Source organism: Protobothrops mucrosquamatus, unplaced genomic scaffold (genome assembly GCF_001527695.2).
Source record: "Protobothrops mucrosquamatus isolate PMUCROS unplaced genomic scaffold, P.Mucros_1.0 scaffold_58, whole genome shotgun sequence".
In the NCBI taxonomy this organism is placed as follows: Eukaryota; Metazoa; Chordata; class Lepidosauria; order Squamata; family Viperidae; genus Protobothrops; species Protobothrops mucrosquamatus.
The window spans coordinates 364,419-380,659 of NW_015386134.1; the positions used below are offsets into that span (position 1 = coordinate 364,419).

Here is a 16,241-nt window from a genome sequence, read left to right on the forward strand (position 1 = left end):
TTAGGATTTGATTAATTTCTCTTTTTCCCTCATCTTAAAGATAGCAACAAAAAAAAATGAGAGGGAGGAATTATATGCCAATATAAAATTAGCTAAACAGGTGTCTGAAAAAATCAATTGGTGTGATTTGTAATGAATGCCTGCTTAAAGAGTTTTTAGCAGGTTGTAGTAGAAACAACCATTATCATTTGTCCCACTGAGCTGAAACAGCATGAAACTCAGGTCAGAAATATTAGGTATCTGCAGATTTAAAACAACAACAACCACCACCTAAATTTAAATATTTTGTTTTTTGTTGAACCTCTGATTTTATTGGATAAGTAATTGAAAAAAATATTTGTGATATTTTTCATAAATATACAAGCAATAAATATGTCAAGAACAGTTCATTTCTAATATTTTCAGTTAAATAGTTAAAATTTTAGTTAAAAATGGAATCTGAACACATTTAAAGTATGCTTGTATTCTTTCAATCAAATGAGGGGATTTGCTTTTTCTCCCCCCCCCTTCATCCTCCCCTTTCCCTCATGAACTAACATTTCTCTGGAAGGTCTTTAAATCATCTTGCAGCTGGAGGCGAGATTTCCCCCGTCTTCTGGCCTTTATGAAAAGCCTTAAAACTTGGCTATGCTGGTTGCAGGGTGCCCTGAAGGAGAAGCTGTTGGCTGGAGGTGGTTGGTGCTATAGCACAGAAGGGGCTATCAGTTCTCAGCTCCAAATGCATGCTTTTTTTTAGTTTGCTTTAATCTTTTGTAATTTCAATCTGTTTTTTTATATTTATAACTGTTTTTATAAGTGTATGCTTTTATTATGCTGTAAGCCGCTCAGAGTCGCCTTGAACTGTAAGATGGGAGGCATATAAATTTAATAAATTAAAATCAATCTATTGCAACTTTGGTATGTGCATGGAATGTGGGTTTAAGAGAAAGAATGTATTGTATTATATTCATAGATGCTGTTTCATCCATAAAATGATCCCACTAATTCATACTTTTTATTTAGAAGTTCCAACATACCAAAATAGAGTAAAATTCAATTGAAATGCATGTTCAGGTTCCTAAAACCAAGTTCTGAAAATATATTTGCAGGCCTTGGGTCACAACTGGTCCTCACTTTAATTTTAAAATTATATGTGAAATCAGATCAGACCTTGGGTAAGAGCTAACTGTCCCTTCCCTGAAGGCTGAGAAAGAGTAAAGAATCTCAGAAAAAAAGGGAAAAAAATAATGCCCATTTTAGACCCCAGCCCCCCACCCCCAGCCCCCCCACACTTTTCTTTGTGCTTAGTGCAAGGCTTCCATAGCAATGCTTAACAGTTTCAGATCAGTGGTTAGATTTGTCATACAATTTTAGAAACACTCTCTGATATGCATGTTGAAGCAATTAAGCTTTCCATAAATTTCTTTAAACCTGTCTTTCCTACTTTCAAAAACTAATGCATGTTTAGTTGCTCTTCCCTGAGAAGTGGTTTCTTGTCAGTCTATTTTGAAGTATTTGCTGCCAACGAGAACAATGGAACACTGTTTTAGACAATGGAGACCATCCATGACTGGTGATCGTTCATTCTAGCAATGGAAAAATGTTACGTTGAGAATATTAAAGATTTATTACTTTTTTATGAACTTAAAAAACAGTGAGTTTGAAGTATTAATACCACTTTACAATGCCTTGGTAAGGCCACACTTGGAATACTGCATCCAGTTTTGGTCACCACGATGTAAAAGAGATGTTGAGACTCTAGAAAGAGTACAGAGAAGAGCAACAAAGATGATTAGGGGACTGGAGGCTAAAACATATAAGGAACAGTTGCTGGAATTGGGTATGTCTAGTTTAACGAAGAGAAGGATGAGGGGGGACATGATAGCAGTGTTCCAATATCTCAGGGGCTGCCACAAAGAAGAGGGAGTCAAGCTATTTTCCAAAGCGCCTGAAGGCAGGACAAGAAGCAGTGGGTGGAAACTAACCAAACAGAGAAGCAACCTAGAACTAAGGAGAAACTTCCTGACAGTTAGAACAATTAACCAGTGGAACAACCTGCCTCCAGAAGCGGTGAATGCGCCAACACTGAAAGTTTTTAAGAAGAAACTGGACAGCCATTTGTCCGAAATGGTATAGGGTTTCCTGCCTGAGCAGGGGGTTGGATTAAATGACCTCCAACTTTATCATCATCATCATCATCATCATCATCATCATCATCATCATCATCATCATCATCATTATTATTATTATTTAAATGTGATTTGTTCTGAATATTCACATCTCTTCCTCAAAGAACCCACCACATCTGTGACTTTCACCACAACTGCAATAGAAGCAACCTAGTGCCTTAGGAATGCAAATAGCTCCTGTTTTTTGTGGGCCCCCGAATCACTCTCTTACTGTACCAAATTCAGTGATGTGGTTGCTGAAAATATGCATTAAGCATTATAATTTCCTTCTTAAGAACCTTCCTCTCAACCCCAGTCCAGGTGGAAATGGTATCTCCCAACACAGACCTTGACATAGGCGCCATTTGTGTCGCTTCAGTAGTGACTGTATCAGGAAAGGAATCATCCCATTTCTAGAGTGCTTCTTTCAGCTGTGACAGGTACATCCTCATCTCTCTGACAATCTCTTTTTCCTCTATGGTCATTTTAGTTTGTCTTGAGGGAATGACATGATACCAGCCACATCAACATTACTGGAGAAAGCAATAGAACAGGACCTCACTAAACACAGAGATCCTCATCTAACGTTCTCTAAAGCTAAGCCAGGATTACTTCAGAAATATTTTGAGTCACTTTGGTCTACTGGTTAAGGCACCAAGCTAGAAAGCTGAAGACTCTGAATTCAAGTCCTCCCTTAGGCAACAAAGCCAACTGGGTCAGTCGCTCTCTCTCAGCCCAACCTAACTCATAGAGTTATTGCTGGGAAAACAGGAGGGGGAAAGTATTGGATATGTTATTTGTAAAAATAATAAAGGTGGTATCCAAATAAATAATTTTTAGAGAGGTCCTGTCTACTGTGATATTTAATACTGCCAAGACAGTTGAAAAAAAGTAGACCAGACTATACTACTATATAATTATAGTTCCATGAACTCTTTTCCAAAGTTCTGTTTCAGAGAACTGAAAATGGACTTCATTGTTCCCTGGTCCTCAAGTGACTTACAGTAAATTTTAAAATAATTATTATTCAATGTAATGCAGTTCTTTAAAGATTAGCAAGCTTTCTTTTAAATTGCTACTGCATATCTTTCAGTGCCTTGTATCTTTTTCATTTTTTATATTGTGAACAATTTGGGTGCAGTCAAATCAATAGCTTATGGATTAGAACAGGGCTTTTCAACTTTTTCACCCATTGTACCACTTTTAGGATATGGCAATATCCGAGTACCACCAGTCGTCTAGCAAGGTGTCGAAAACTTGATAACCCCCCCCCAAAAAAGGAAAAAAGTGATAAAATACAGGTAGTCCTCGACTTACAATAGTTCACTTAGTGACTGTTCGAAGTTACAATGGCACTGAAAAAAGTGCCCCCCAAGCCACAGTCGAGCAAGACATCTGCCTGCCCACCCAGCGGCGCTCTTCCTCCTGTCTGAGGTTTTCATTGTTGTGAGCATTTCTGTTGAGGATTGGCAGCGGGGGTGGGGTGGGGGGGTGTTTGGTTTTTATTCCCCCCCGTCTGCTGGGTGGTTGCAGCAGGTTTTGGTCACTTCATAAATATGAATCTGTTGCCAAGCATCTGAATGTAAATCACAAGACCCTGGAGATGCTGCAACATTCCAGCTGATCAGCACTTCTTCTGGGCTCAGCAGAAGCACCAGGATCAGTGCCGCTTTCCAGCTGATTGGTGCTTCTTCAGGGCTCAGCAGAAGCACCAGGATCAGCGCCGAGCTCCAGCTGGAGCCTGGCGCTGATCCTGGTGCTTCCACTGAGCCCTGACAGCCCTGAAGAAGCGGTGATCATCTGGAAAGCGGTACTGATCCTGGCGCTTTCGCTGAGCCCTGACAGCCCTGCAGCTCCAGCTATCTCTTGCTCAGGCTTGTGCGGTGCTGCCACCGGTTCAGCTCATTCCCCTCTCCCGCTACCACTTTTCTAGGATGGTCGCGTACCACCTGCCAGGTGCCAATGTACCACAGGTGGTACCCGTACCATTGGTTGAAAAGCCGTGGATTAGAACATCTACTACCATTCAAGACTCTTTGTTAATAAAAGCATTTGAATTCACATTTGGAAAGAGAAGCCTTGAATTTTAGTGTTAGGCTCTATCAGCATCATTGAAATTTTCCACTGGAACTGTTTTTTTTCTAGGTGAACATTTGTTAGAAAACTCTATTCAAACTATATGTGACATTTTGCACACATGAGGGGTATCTAAAATTAATATAATAGTTATCTCATTTTGTCAGGCACAACTATAAACAAATAAAGCTTGATAGATAAAGCTTGTCTTGGTGCAATGAGAAAAACTGCATGAATAAGGCATTTACCTTGTATTTCATAAAATATTCCATTTGTATTTGTTTTAAGAATTACACAATAAACTAAGAGGAATCTTTTTCAGTTCTGAAGACCACAATCCCTAACTGGCAAACTTCCAGGGAGAAGGAGTTTCAGACTGTATGTTTAACAAATTATACCTATCAAAGCTTTTAACTTCTTGCCTGCATTAATGGGAAGGGAAAGGGATCTGTGATTTGATGTATCTCATTTATACTGTGCTCGGACATGATGATATTTAATTTCACAGCCAACTGAAGAAGTTCGTTTTCGTATAGTCTAAAAACATAGTAAGTAAATGGAATAAAACTGATTTTGAAGATACATGAATCCTTAATATGAGAAATTAAAATCACAGCAGAACCCACCAGATGAGCTATAATTACAAGCTTTAGAACCAAAAGGAAGGAAAAAAATGAGAAAGTAATTTAGGAAACACTGAATCGCCTCAACTGTTATCTCCCACACAATGCTTATTTCCTGTCCTCAGACTAATAATACAGGGAAATAAGGTATTTTTATTACTACATTTAATATTATTTAAATTTTGCTATCCAAAGATAAGGTATGAAATGTCTTATAAAGGCCAATTGTAGTTTCCAAGGCTAATTAGAAGATGAAAATGAGATTGAATTGCAGCCATTAAGAAATAAGTAAGGTAAGAACTCAGCTGAACCTAATTCAATCGTTTACCAAAAAAAGTTTCTTCTAAATATCTATAGGGATTTCTTTCAAAAAATATTCACTGCTTCAGAGAGATAGCCTAGACCCTAGAGTCTCTCAGAAAATACCTGAATCAGATTTGGTACATGATACAGGTAACGTTCTCTTCACTGAATAATTATGGATGAATGGGGTAATTTATAAGAATCACCAAGGGAGAAAGCAGCAATAATGGGATTAAAGAAAATGTTTTGAAGAAGCAGCTGGCAGGATGAACAATGGCATTCTCAAAAGAAAGCGATGTCAATGCAATTATAATATTCTTCAGAATAAAGACACAAAAGTCTTGGTCGTACTCAGACCAGAACTGGAGAAGATATTTAGCACACAGGGACATGGCAAATGGGGCAAAAGCTCCGATACGTCGCGCAATGTCACATGACGTCATGAGTTTGACATGTCTGCTCTAAGATAAACCAGATCATTTGACTGAAAGACAATGCAGAATGTGTTTTTAAGAAGTAAACTAAACAATGTTTGTTTATTCTTAAGCATTTCTTTTTGTTTTCTCAAAAAATGAGCAAGAAGTAACCCTTTGAAAGACATTAAGGAAGGTACAGTGAATGACAAAACCAGTAATATTAAGTCTCATCACTAGAAGCCCACTGAATTACACTTGAGAAAATATGAGAAACAATAATCTGTATTAGTCTCCCTTTTAACAATATCATCTGAATCACCTGCTTATTTCAGGTGATTAATACACCTGATCACGCAGGAAGTAATACACTTTACTTAAAAAAAACCTTTGGTGTACTTGTTGCTCACAATGAAAAACAATAGCAACATCAGTAATAGCACGGAAAGAGATTTTAAAATGATTTATTCTCTAAATCTGTCAATTATATTCATTTCTGAGTCATTCTAACTTGAATTTACCAGCAGTTGTGCTAATATTTAATAATGGCTTTGAATTTTCTTTCACTTCTGAAACATACAGGCATTCTGCTCTATTACAAATATGATAAGAAAGAATAAGATTGTGAAACAAAGTACATGACAATCTAAAAGGAACAAATGAAAATTAATAAGAGAATGTTGAAAGCAAATATTGGAATACTGTTAAGTATGGATTTCTGCTTGTATATATTGGACATTCTTGTTTCCATTCACATGATATTTATAGATTTTTTTCATAACATGGCATCTAGATGTTTTATATGTGTGTGTCTGTAGGTGTGTATATGTCTGTAGGTGTGTTTGTATGCATTGTGTGGGTGTATATGTATTTGTACATGCACATGCATATGATCACCTCTCCTTGATGTTAGTTCAGCTGAGACATCTGAAAGTAGGATCTGACAATTATAGGACATAATGGATAGCAAAGGCCAGCTACTAATTGTATATGCATCTTTGCAAAAGAAGACCCTAACACAGTGTTTCTCAACCTTGACAATTTTAAGGCATGTGGACTTCAACTCCCAGAATTCCACAGCCAGCAATGCTGGCTGTGGAATTCTGGGAGTTGAAGTCCACATGCCTTAAAATTGTCAAGGTTGAGAAACACTGCCTAACATTTATAGGAATTGTTACTAAAGGTTAGAGCTAATCTATTTTTTTTAATAAATTCCATTTTAAAATTGTAGTTTTTATGTTATTCAATTGAACAAGATACCAAAGTGGAATGATTTGAACTAGTATCATTTTGTTAACCTTTATACAAGAACATAAACATGTACTAAGGACAATTTCTTTTTCTTTTACTTACCTGCACAGTTTGATAAGCTGAAGGATCAAATCCTTTTACAGTAATTTCTCGGAAAACTCTTGGCTCTAATTCTTCTTTGGTCAGATCACAATGGTAAATAATACCTAAACATATGATTCAAAGATGTTAATTGATTAATTTGATATGTTTTTATTGACAAAAGCATACAAGTAAATATCTTTTATCCCAAAGAAACAGACTTTAAAAAAACCTCTTCACAAAAACTGTTATGGGAGTTTGGGAGTAAGTTATCATGAATAATTCAATTTATACATCTTTCGAATCTTTTATGTTTTATTGTTTTATCATTAAATAGTTCTTAAAATCAGTTACATTTTGGAGAAGTGGTACTATGTGAACTACTTAAAAGTTCGGACGATATTAATTATAAAATTTTATCATGTGGTAAAATAAAAAAGGTAATTTTTGAGACATAAAGACAATATTTATAACCAGTTTTCCTTTAATAACAAGTAGAATCACAGCTGGACTTCATATATCTATTGTCTTATTTATATGCAATGTTTCATATGGAATGCCTTGCGCAAAAATAGAAACAAACATCCCAAATGAAATTACATGCCTTGACATGTTTACCATTAATGTATACTCCTTCCACTTATGTTTTTGCACTGTAGCAATACTTCCCTTAAAGACATAACGAGAAAACAATCCCTATTTCTATGTAATTCTCTTTTAGACCAGTCTATAGCTTCTCTCATTATTTATATCTGAAGGTCCCCTTAGTCCCTCCAAATTATGGAGCTAATCTCCAGTTCCTTTTGGACAGAACAAATATAAAAAACTAAATTAAATTATTATCATTGCACCATTATTGCTGCATTTAAATCGAACAACTCAAGCCAATAACCCAAGGAAGAATTTGTACTGTAGGCGGGGGAGGCATAGAGGGGATACAATGAATTTCAGAATGGACCTGCACTCATAAACTCACATTTTCTTAAAGAAATCCTATTAACTCAATGAAGTTAGATGGCACAATATTTTTCTCTTTATACCGTACAGAAATATTTGTTAATGTTATTTTACATTACAAGCAAAACAGTTCCAACAGTATGTTTCCAAACAAAAATATTACATAATTTATGTACAAATTAGGCAGTAATAGCTTTGTTCCCTATGCCATCCGTCTGGTATATACATAATCCGAACTAGACTGTGTTGTTTCTCTGTGTCATATAATATATGTGAGCATATCAACAATACTTTCTTTCTTTCTTTCTTTCTTTCTTTCTTTCTTTCTTTCTTTCTTTCTTTCTTTCTTTCTTTCTTTCTTTCTTTTTCTTTCTTTCTTTCTTTCTCTTTTTCTTTATTTATTTATGTCACGTATATGTAGTGTACATTGGAGGTGGTGACCCTTTGAGAGGTGTATGCAACGAAATTTCATTTTCGTGTATGCCGATTAGTGTACATTCAAAGTGACAATAAAATTACTTCTATTCTATTCTAGTATAAAACACACCAGTAATGGGTTTTTTTTAAATGCACTAGTCAGAGGAAGCAAAGCAAACTGAAATAAGATGACCATTGAGCAGATAAGAAAAACAAGATATGGTGTTGTTTCTCCAAGGTCTTATTGATCAATTTGAGCAAGTGGTAAGTCAGTGAAAGAGAAGATGATGCAGGCAGAATACAGATGTAAACTTCTATTGAAGTTGAATCTGCTAAATCTTATGGAATTCTTAAGTAGTGAATTACTGCTTCAAGGTTAAGTGTTTGGGAGAGTTTGTTTTCTGTTACCAGTACTATTTTAAGTATGCATTACCCATGCCATCTTCAAATAGGTGTTTAATTTAATGTCAGTGTGAAAAAAATGAGCTCACAGCCTGAACTCAATGGTAGTATAACAGCACTAACATTTTATAAATTTTAATACATTTTTGCATTTTGCTTTTTTTTTAAAAAAACAAAACCCTACCAAATGATATGACTGTTTTAGGAATTAAATGTCAGATTTTTGTTCTTTGTTGCTCCTATCATACTTAGATGAATGATTCTATAAGGTGCATCAGAAGTTACATTTTCTTTAATTTTGCATTAAGAATAACAGCAACAAAAAGATTTATTTTCATTAATGTAAAATACCACTACATATGTAGCTAAATACAGCAGAAAATATCCTCACCTCTCTTAGGACACATTTGGGAGCAATAGAATTCTTGTATGTGAATTCTGTCTACACAGTGGAAATAAATCCAGCTACTTTTCTTCCGAGTATAAATTTTTGGATGTAATTTTTTGCTAACTGCCTTTCTGCCATTTGCTGTATTTGCCTACTTTAAAACTACCCTTGGAATAAGATTGGAGATTGGTAGAAGACAGAATGGGACAACTTGCCACGGCCAACTCACTATAGCCAACTTACCAAAGTGGCCGCGGCCATCTTGCCATGTGAGACAAATTGCCTCAGGACAATTCAACAAATCAATTTAATTATTTCAAGTAATTAAATTATTTTATTTTTGTTATCCGTATTTCATTTTTTCCCCTCCCTTTTCATCCTTTAGTGATTCTATTCCACCAAATTTCTTCAATAATAGTGTAACTCTTGTCCCACATTGAATTGTCCGGCAGGAAGTTGGCTGTGGTGAATTGTTCTAGATCAATGGGAGAAACATCTCTAGACTGGGAAAAATATTGATTATCTTGCCCTCTTAATTTCATCTTCTTTGCTGCTATGAGCTTGAAAAAACAAAAGAGGAAAATTTGATAATTATGTTTTATGGTTTGTTCTGTTTTGAAATTTTATTTCAGGCTTGCAGTTGGATACCTACCTAGCTGAGGACAGAAGGGAGGGTACAAAATATAAGAAGATAGTCACTTGCTACATTCCTATAGTACAATAAAAAAAACTACCTTAGGTTTCTTCTAGGGAGAAAGAAGAAACAGAATTATTCTAAGAGCACTTCCTTTCAGTTATTACTGAAATGCTGACATCAATTATATATAGTTTATATAGTCCAAAAAAAGCAATTTTAATTCTAATTCAGAAATGTAGACAGATGTTAATTTCTCCTCTGATAATCACAGAGACATAATAAGGGTTCAGATTGGTTAGCTTAATTGCCACAATTAATAAAAATGGGTATGTTGTTTTTCAGGATATAATAAAGTCAGACTAAAGAACAGCATGAAGCTTTCCAGGGTTCAGGGAAGCTTATTTTCTTTCTGTAGAAAGATAATTCAGTACAAAATAATTGGACCAAGATGAAGCATAGTCATAATATATATATTTTTCCCCAAGAAGAAATAAATTACTCTTTTTTCTAATAATTTATAAAACAGTAGTTCTTTTGGACATTGTTACAGAAAACAAAAAGATCCCCTCCAATCAATAATGTTACATGATGGAAGCCACAAAATGCAGAATTTTTTAAAAGGGCCTATGACATTTTAGGAGAATCTAAGGCTATACTTAAGGAAAGTAGCTTTTGTTAATTATTCCCTCACATAAATTTTTAACCATGAGGGCAAACAGCAGTGTAACAGAATAAACAAGAAGGAATGAGCAACGAAAAAGGGGGACTGTGAATTATAAAAACAAGAACAATAACCATACCAGGTATTCTAAGACGGGAGCCATGTTAGTTTATGGTAGCTCAGGAGCTAACCTCAGGAGGCGGCTAGTAACACCTTTTCCAACAACTGCATAGAGTGTCTAGGCCTAGTCTAAGGTAGGATTTAAAACTGGGAGGGAAAGACAGATTAGTTGTGTGGCTTTTATGACTATGAAGATTTCTATGAATGTGAGGAAACAATCTGCAGTTAACAAAAGCTTAGCGTCTCAATAAAATTGTTAATCAGAAAAGGTGCTACCAGCTTCTTTCTGATTTTTAACCTTATTGTAGGAGAATCCATTCTTATTGAGGATGTGTTCCTCATTATTGGACCATACAATGCAGATCACAACTTCAAGTTCATCCTTTGTTTCTTTGTTTGAGAGCCAGTCTGGTCTAATGGTTAAGGCACCAAGCTAGAAGGCAGGAAACTATGAGTTTAAGTCCCACCTTAGCCACGAAAGCCAGCTGAGTGATTCTCTGTCAGCTGAGTCCATCACACAAGATATAGGAGGAGGACGATGTGTTTGATATGTTCATTGTCTTGAGTTTTATTTGTAAAGCTGATATAGGCAGGAAATAAAGAGAGAGAGAGAGAAAAAAAAAAAAAGAGAGAGAGAGAGAGAGAGAGAGAGAGAGAGAGAGAGAGAGAGAGAGAGAGAGAGAGAGAGAGAGAGAGAGAGAGAGCACTTCATTTCTGGGCTTCAGGCTATTCCGAAGGAACACAATTATCTTGATCTGTTTCCAGATCTGTTTCTGGATCCATTATAAACGATTGGGTTGAGACTCTCTTGGTTAGCTTAATGGATTTTTTTTGTATGGGAATTAATAGAAAGAGTATGAGGTGATTAACTTTTCTTGGTCTCTCAGCAGTCTTAATACCATTGAGAAAAGAAAAGAGTAGGAATTACTTTATATTTCCTTAGTATTACTTTATATTTACTTAGTATTGCTTAATAGCTTTTGGCATTTGTAACTCAAACAATGAGATTCTGGTTTTGTTTTTACTTCTGGTGACTACTACTAGTCCCTGCAGTTTTTCTTGGCTGATAGAATGGGACTTCCCCATGGTCACCCAGCTGGCATTGTGTAGTAATTTCCACAGAACCTCAGTCATTTCCCTGGAAAATTATTATTGCTATCTTGTGATAAAAAGATCAGAATCACGGAAGCCACTGACACTATGGAAGAAAAAGTTGAACTTTAAAGAAGCAGGATTGGAAGAACATTGATGCTTTCGATCTTTGGTGTTGGAGAAAACTGCTGAGAATATTGTAGACAGCCAAGAAAATAAACCATTGGATCACTGAACCAATCAACCTAAAGTTCTCATTCAAGGCAGAAATGAACAGGCTCAAATGAACATGCTTTGGACACATTATGCAACGACCCAGTTCTCTGGAAGAGACTAATGCTGGAAAAAGGAGAGGGAAAGAAAAGAAGAGGATGACCAGAAGTAAGGTAAATAAACTCAGTTACAGAGGTGATGAGTGCATCATTGAAAGAAATGGAAAACAGGCACAGAGAATATCTGTGCCATTGCTAGGAGTCGAAAATGACTTGATGGCACATAATCAAGCAATCAATGAAATCAATAATCCTCCCTTTCCATCAAGAAAACCAGACTGTAAAAAGAAGGATCTCTCAGGTAAAACCCTTCATAAATATAACTCAGTTTTTAAAAATGCAGGAATAGAAGCATAAACCTTAATTCTCTAACATAAAACATTCTGTAATAACGTCTTCAGGTGCTAAAATGAAACAGTGCAACACTTAGCTGCAGAGAAGGAGGAAAAGTCTATATTAAAAATATTGCCTCCCCACCATATTCAGTTTTTTTGCCGTCCCTTTCTGTCATTTATGCAGACAAGAAGGAAGGTAGAACGGAAAACTATCAAGAAACAAATGTATTGTCCAACTGCTACACAAAAACAGGCAGGCATGTAATTTTCATGCTGTGAGGTTCATCATAACTCCTTCAACATAATAATTAATTTGCAAATTATAGTAAACTCACTAATCCTGCTGTAGATTGGTAACTACTGGGCTTTGAAAGCCACGACATAGTTTTGGTATTGACAAAAAAACCCCTATGTTATAAAAGCTAGATCCATAAAGTCATATCTTTCTGCTTATTATGTAGCTAGGAATATGGTAATGGCTAGCCTATGCAAATTTATATACTTGCTCCTCATGTAGAAGACAGTGGGAAAAATACTAATTCACTTATTTCTACAGCATGTTTTGTATAGCAGATCAGGGGAAGTGCTTCTCCATGATATGCTACTTATATATAGGCGGAAAGATTTACTTGTTAATTCTTTCAAAACAATGTAACGTTGCAAAATATGAAAACACTAATCACATTAGTTTATAGGTGTGCTAATACTTTCTATTTTATATTACTTTATATTCATACCTGTGCAAAGAAAACATGCAATATGCAAAAGAAGCCACACATACCTGGTGATAAGAAGGAAGTAAACTGATAAAATATTTNATACCCTCAAACCCTCATTCAATAGTACTTATTAAGTTAAATATGTAGAAAGCTTAGAAAATACAAAATAACAAAATAGTAATTTATCAAGAATTTTAGTCAATGTAAAACCTCTTCACCATGATACACTTGATGAATTTTCAAGCCTGCTATAATTAATATTTTAAAATAGTACACCATTTTATTTTTTCCATTAAAACGAGACATAAAGACAATATTCATAACCAGTTTTCCTTTAATAACAAGTAGAATCACAGCTGGACTTCATATATCTATTGTCTTATTTATATGCAATGTTTCATATGGAATGCCTTGTGCAAAAATAGAAACAAACATCCCAAATGAAATTACATGCCTTGACATGTTTACCATTAATGTATACTCCTTCCACTTATGGATGACTTGTTTTTGCACTGTAGCAATACTTCCCTTAAAGACATAACGAGAAAACAATCCCTATTTCCATGTAATTCTCTTTTAGACCAGTCTATAGCGTCTCTCTCATTATTTATATCTGAATGTCCCCTTAGTCCCTCCAAATTATGGAGCTAATCTCCAGTTCCTTTTGGACAGAACAAATAAAAAAAACTAAATTAAATTATTATCATTGCACCATTATTGCTGCATTTAAATCGAACAACTCAAGCCAATAACCCAAGGAAGAATTTGTACTGTAGGCGGGGGAGGCATAGAGGGGATACAATGAATTTCAGAATGGACCTGCACTCATAAACTCACATTTTCTTAAAGAAATCCTATTAACTCAATGAAGTTAGATGGCACAATATTTTTCTCTTTATACCGTACAGAAATATTTGTTAATGTTATTTTACATTACAAGCAAAACAGTTCCAACAGTATGTTTCCAAACAAAAATATTACATAATTTATGTACAAATTAGGCAGTAATAGCTTTGTTCCCTATGCCATCCGTCTGGTATATACATAATCCGAACTAGACTGTGTTGTTTCTCTATGTCATATAATATATGTGAGCATATCAACAATACTTTCTTTCTTTCTTTCTTTCTTTCTTTCTTTCTTTCTTTTTCTTTCTTTCTTTCTTTCTCTTTTTCTTTATTTATTTATGTCACGTATATGTAGTGTACATTGGAGGTGGTGACCCTTTGAGAGGTGTATGCAACGAAATTTCATTTTCGTGTATGCCGATTAGTGTACATTCAAAGTGACAATAAAATTACTTCTATTCTATTCTAGTATAAAACACACCAGTAATGGGTTTTTTTTTAAATGCAATAGTCAGAGGAAGCAAAGCAAACTGAAATAAGATGACCATTGAGCAGATAAGAAAAACAAGATATGGTGTTGTTTCTCCAAGGTCTTATTGATCAATTTGAGCAAGTGGTAAGTCAGTGAAAGAGAAGATGATGCAGGCAGAATACAGATGTAAACTTCTATTGAAGTTGAATCTGCTAAATCTTATGGAATTCTTAAGTAGTGAATTACTGCTTCAAGGTTAAGTGTTTGGGAGAGTTTGTTTTCTGTTACCAGTACTATTTTAAGTATGCATTACCCATGCCATCTTCAAATAGGTGTTTAATTTAATGTCAGTGTGGAAAAAAATGAGCTCACAGCCTGAACTCAATGGTGGTATAACAGCACTAACATTTTATAAATTTTAATACATTTTTGCATTTTGCTTTTTTTTTAAAAAAAAAAAACCCTACCAAATGATGTGACTGTTTTAGGAATTAAATGTCAGATTTTTGTTCTTTGTTGCTCCTATCATACTTAGATGAATGATTCTATAAGGTGCATCAGAAGTTACATTTTCTTTAATTTTGCATTAAGAATAACAGCAACAAAAAGATTTATTTTCATTAATGTAAAATACCACTACATATGTAGCTAAATACAGCAGAAAATATCCTCACCTCTCTTAGGACACATTTGGGAGCAATAGAATTCTTGTATGTGAATTCTGTCTACACAGTGGAAATAAATCCAGCTACCTTTCTTCCGAGTATAAATTTTTGGATGTAATTTTTTGCTAACTGCCTTTCTGCCATTTGCTGTATTTGCCTACTTTAAAACTACCCTTGGAATAAGATTGGAGATTGGTAGAAGACAGAATGGGACAACTTGCCACGGCCAACTCGCTATAGCCAACTTACCAAAGTGGCCGCGGCCATCTTGCCATGTGAGACAAATTGCCTCGGGACAATTCAACAAATCAATTTAATTATTTCAAGTAATTAAATTATTTTATTTTTGTTATCCGTATTTCATTTTTTCCCCTCCCTTTTCATCCTTTAGTGATTCTATTCCACCAAATTTCTTCAATAATAGTGTAACTCTTGTCCCACATTGAGTTGTCCGGCAGGAAGTTGGCTGTGGTGAATTGTTCTAGATCAATGGGAGAAACATCTCTAGACTGGGAAAAATATTGATTATCTTGCCCTCTTAATTTCATCTTCTTTGCTGCTATGAGCTTGAAAAAACAAAAGAGGAAAATCTGATAATTATGTTTTATGGTTTGTCCTGTTTTGAAATTTTATTTCAGGCTTGCAGTTGGATACCTACCTAGCTGAGGACAGAAGGGAGGGTACAAAATATAAGAAGATAGTCACTTGCTACATTCCTATAGTACAATAAAAAAAATCTACTTTAGGTTTCTTCTAGGGAGAAAGAAGAAACAGAATTATTCTAAGAGCACTTCCTTTCAGTTATTACTGAAATGCTGACATCAATTATATATAGTTTATATAGTCCAAAAAAAACAATTTTAATTCTAATTCAGAAATGTAGACAGATGTTAATTTCTCCTGTGATAATCACAGAGACATAATAAGGCTTCAGATTGGTTAGCTTAATTGCCACAATTAATAAAAATGGGTATGTTGTTTTTCAGGATATAATAAAGTCAGACTAAAGAACAGCATGAAGCTTTCCAGGGTTCAGGGAAGCTTATTTTCTTTCTGTAGAAAGATAATTCAGTATAAAATAACCAAGATGAAGCATATTCATAATATATATATTTTCCCCCAAGAAGAAATAAATTACTCTTTTTTCTAGTAATTTATAAAACAGTACCGTATTTTCCGGCGTATAAGACGACTTTCTAAACCCTGAAAATCTTCTCAAAAGTCGGGGGTCGTCTTATACGCCCAGTCGTCTTATACGCCGGAAAATACGGGTATTCAGGCAGGCTTCCAGAGTTCGGCTGGCAGGATGCAGGTAACCCCTCCCCCCGTCCTGCCGCCTCCCACCACGCCGCTCCGCGTCCC

General features: G+C 35.2%; 1 protein-coding gene across 1 annotated transcript in view; it reads right to left on the reverse strand.

Moving 5' to 3' along the window:
• Window positions 1-16,241, reverse strand: part of PREP (prolyl endopeptidase) — a 77,618-nt gene that overhangs the window by 17,001 nt on the left and 44,376 nt on the right. Inside the window, exon 10 of the mRNA XM_015812210.2 lies at window positions 6,916-7,019. Coding sequence (XP_015667696.1) covers window positions 6,916-7,019 — 104 coding nt within the window. The remainder of the gene's footprint in view (window positions 1-6,915; window positions 7,020-16,241) is intronic.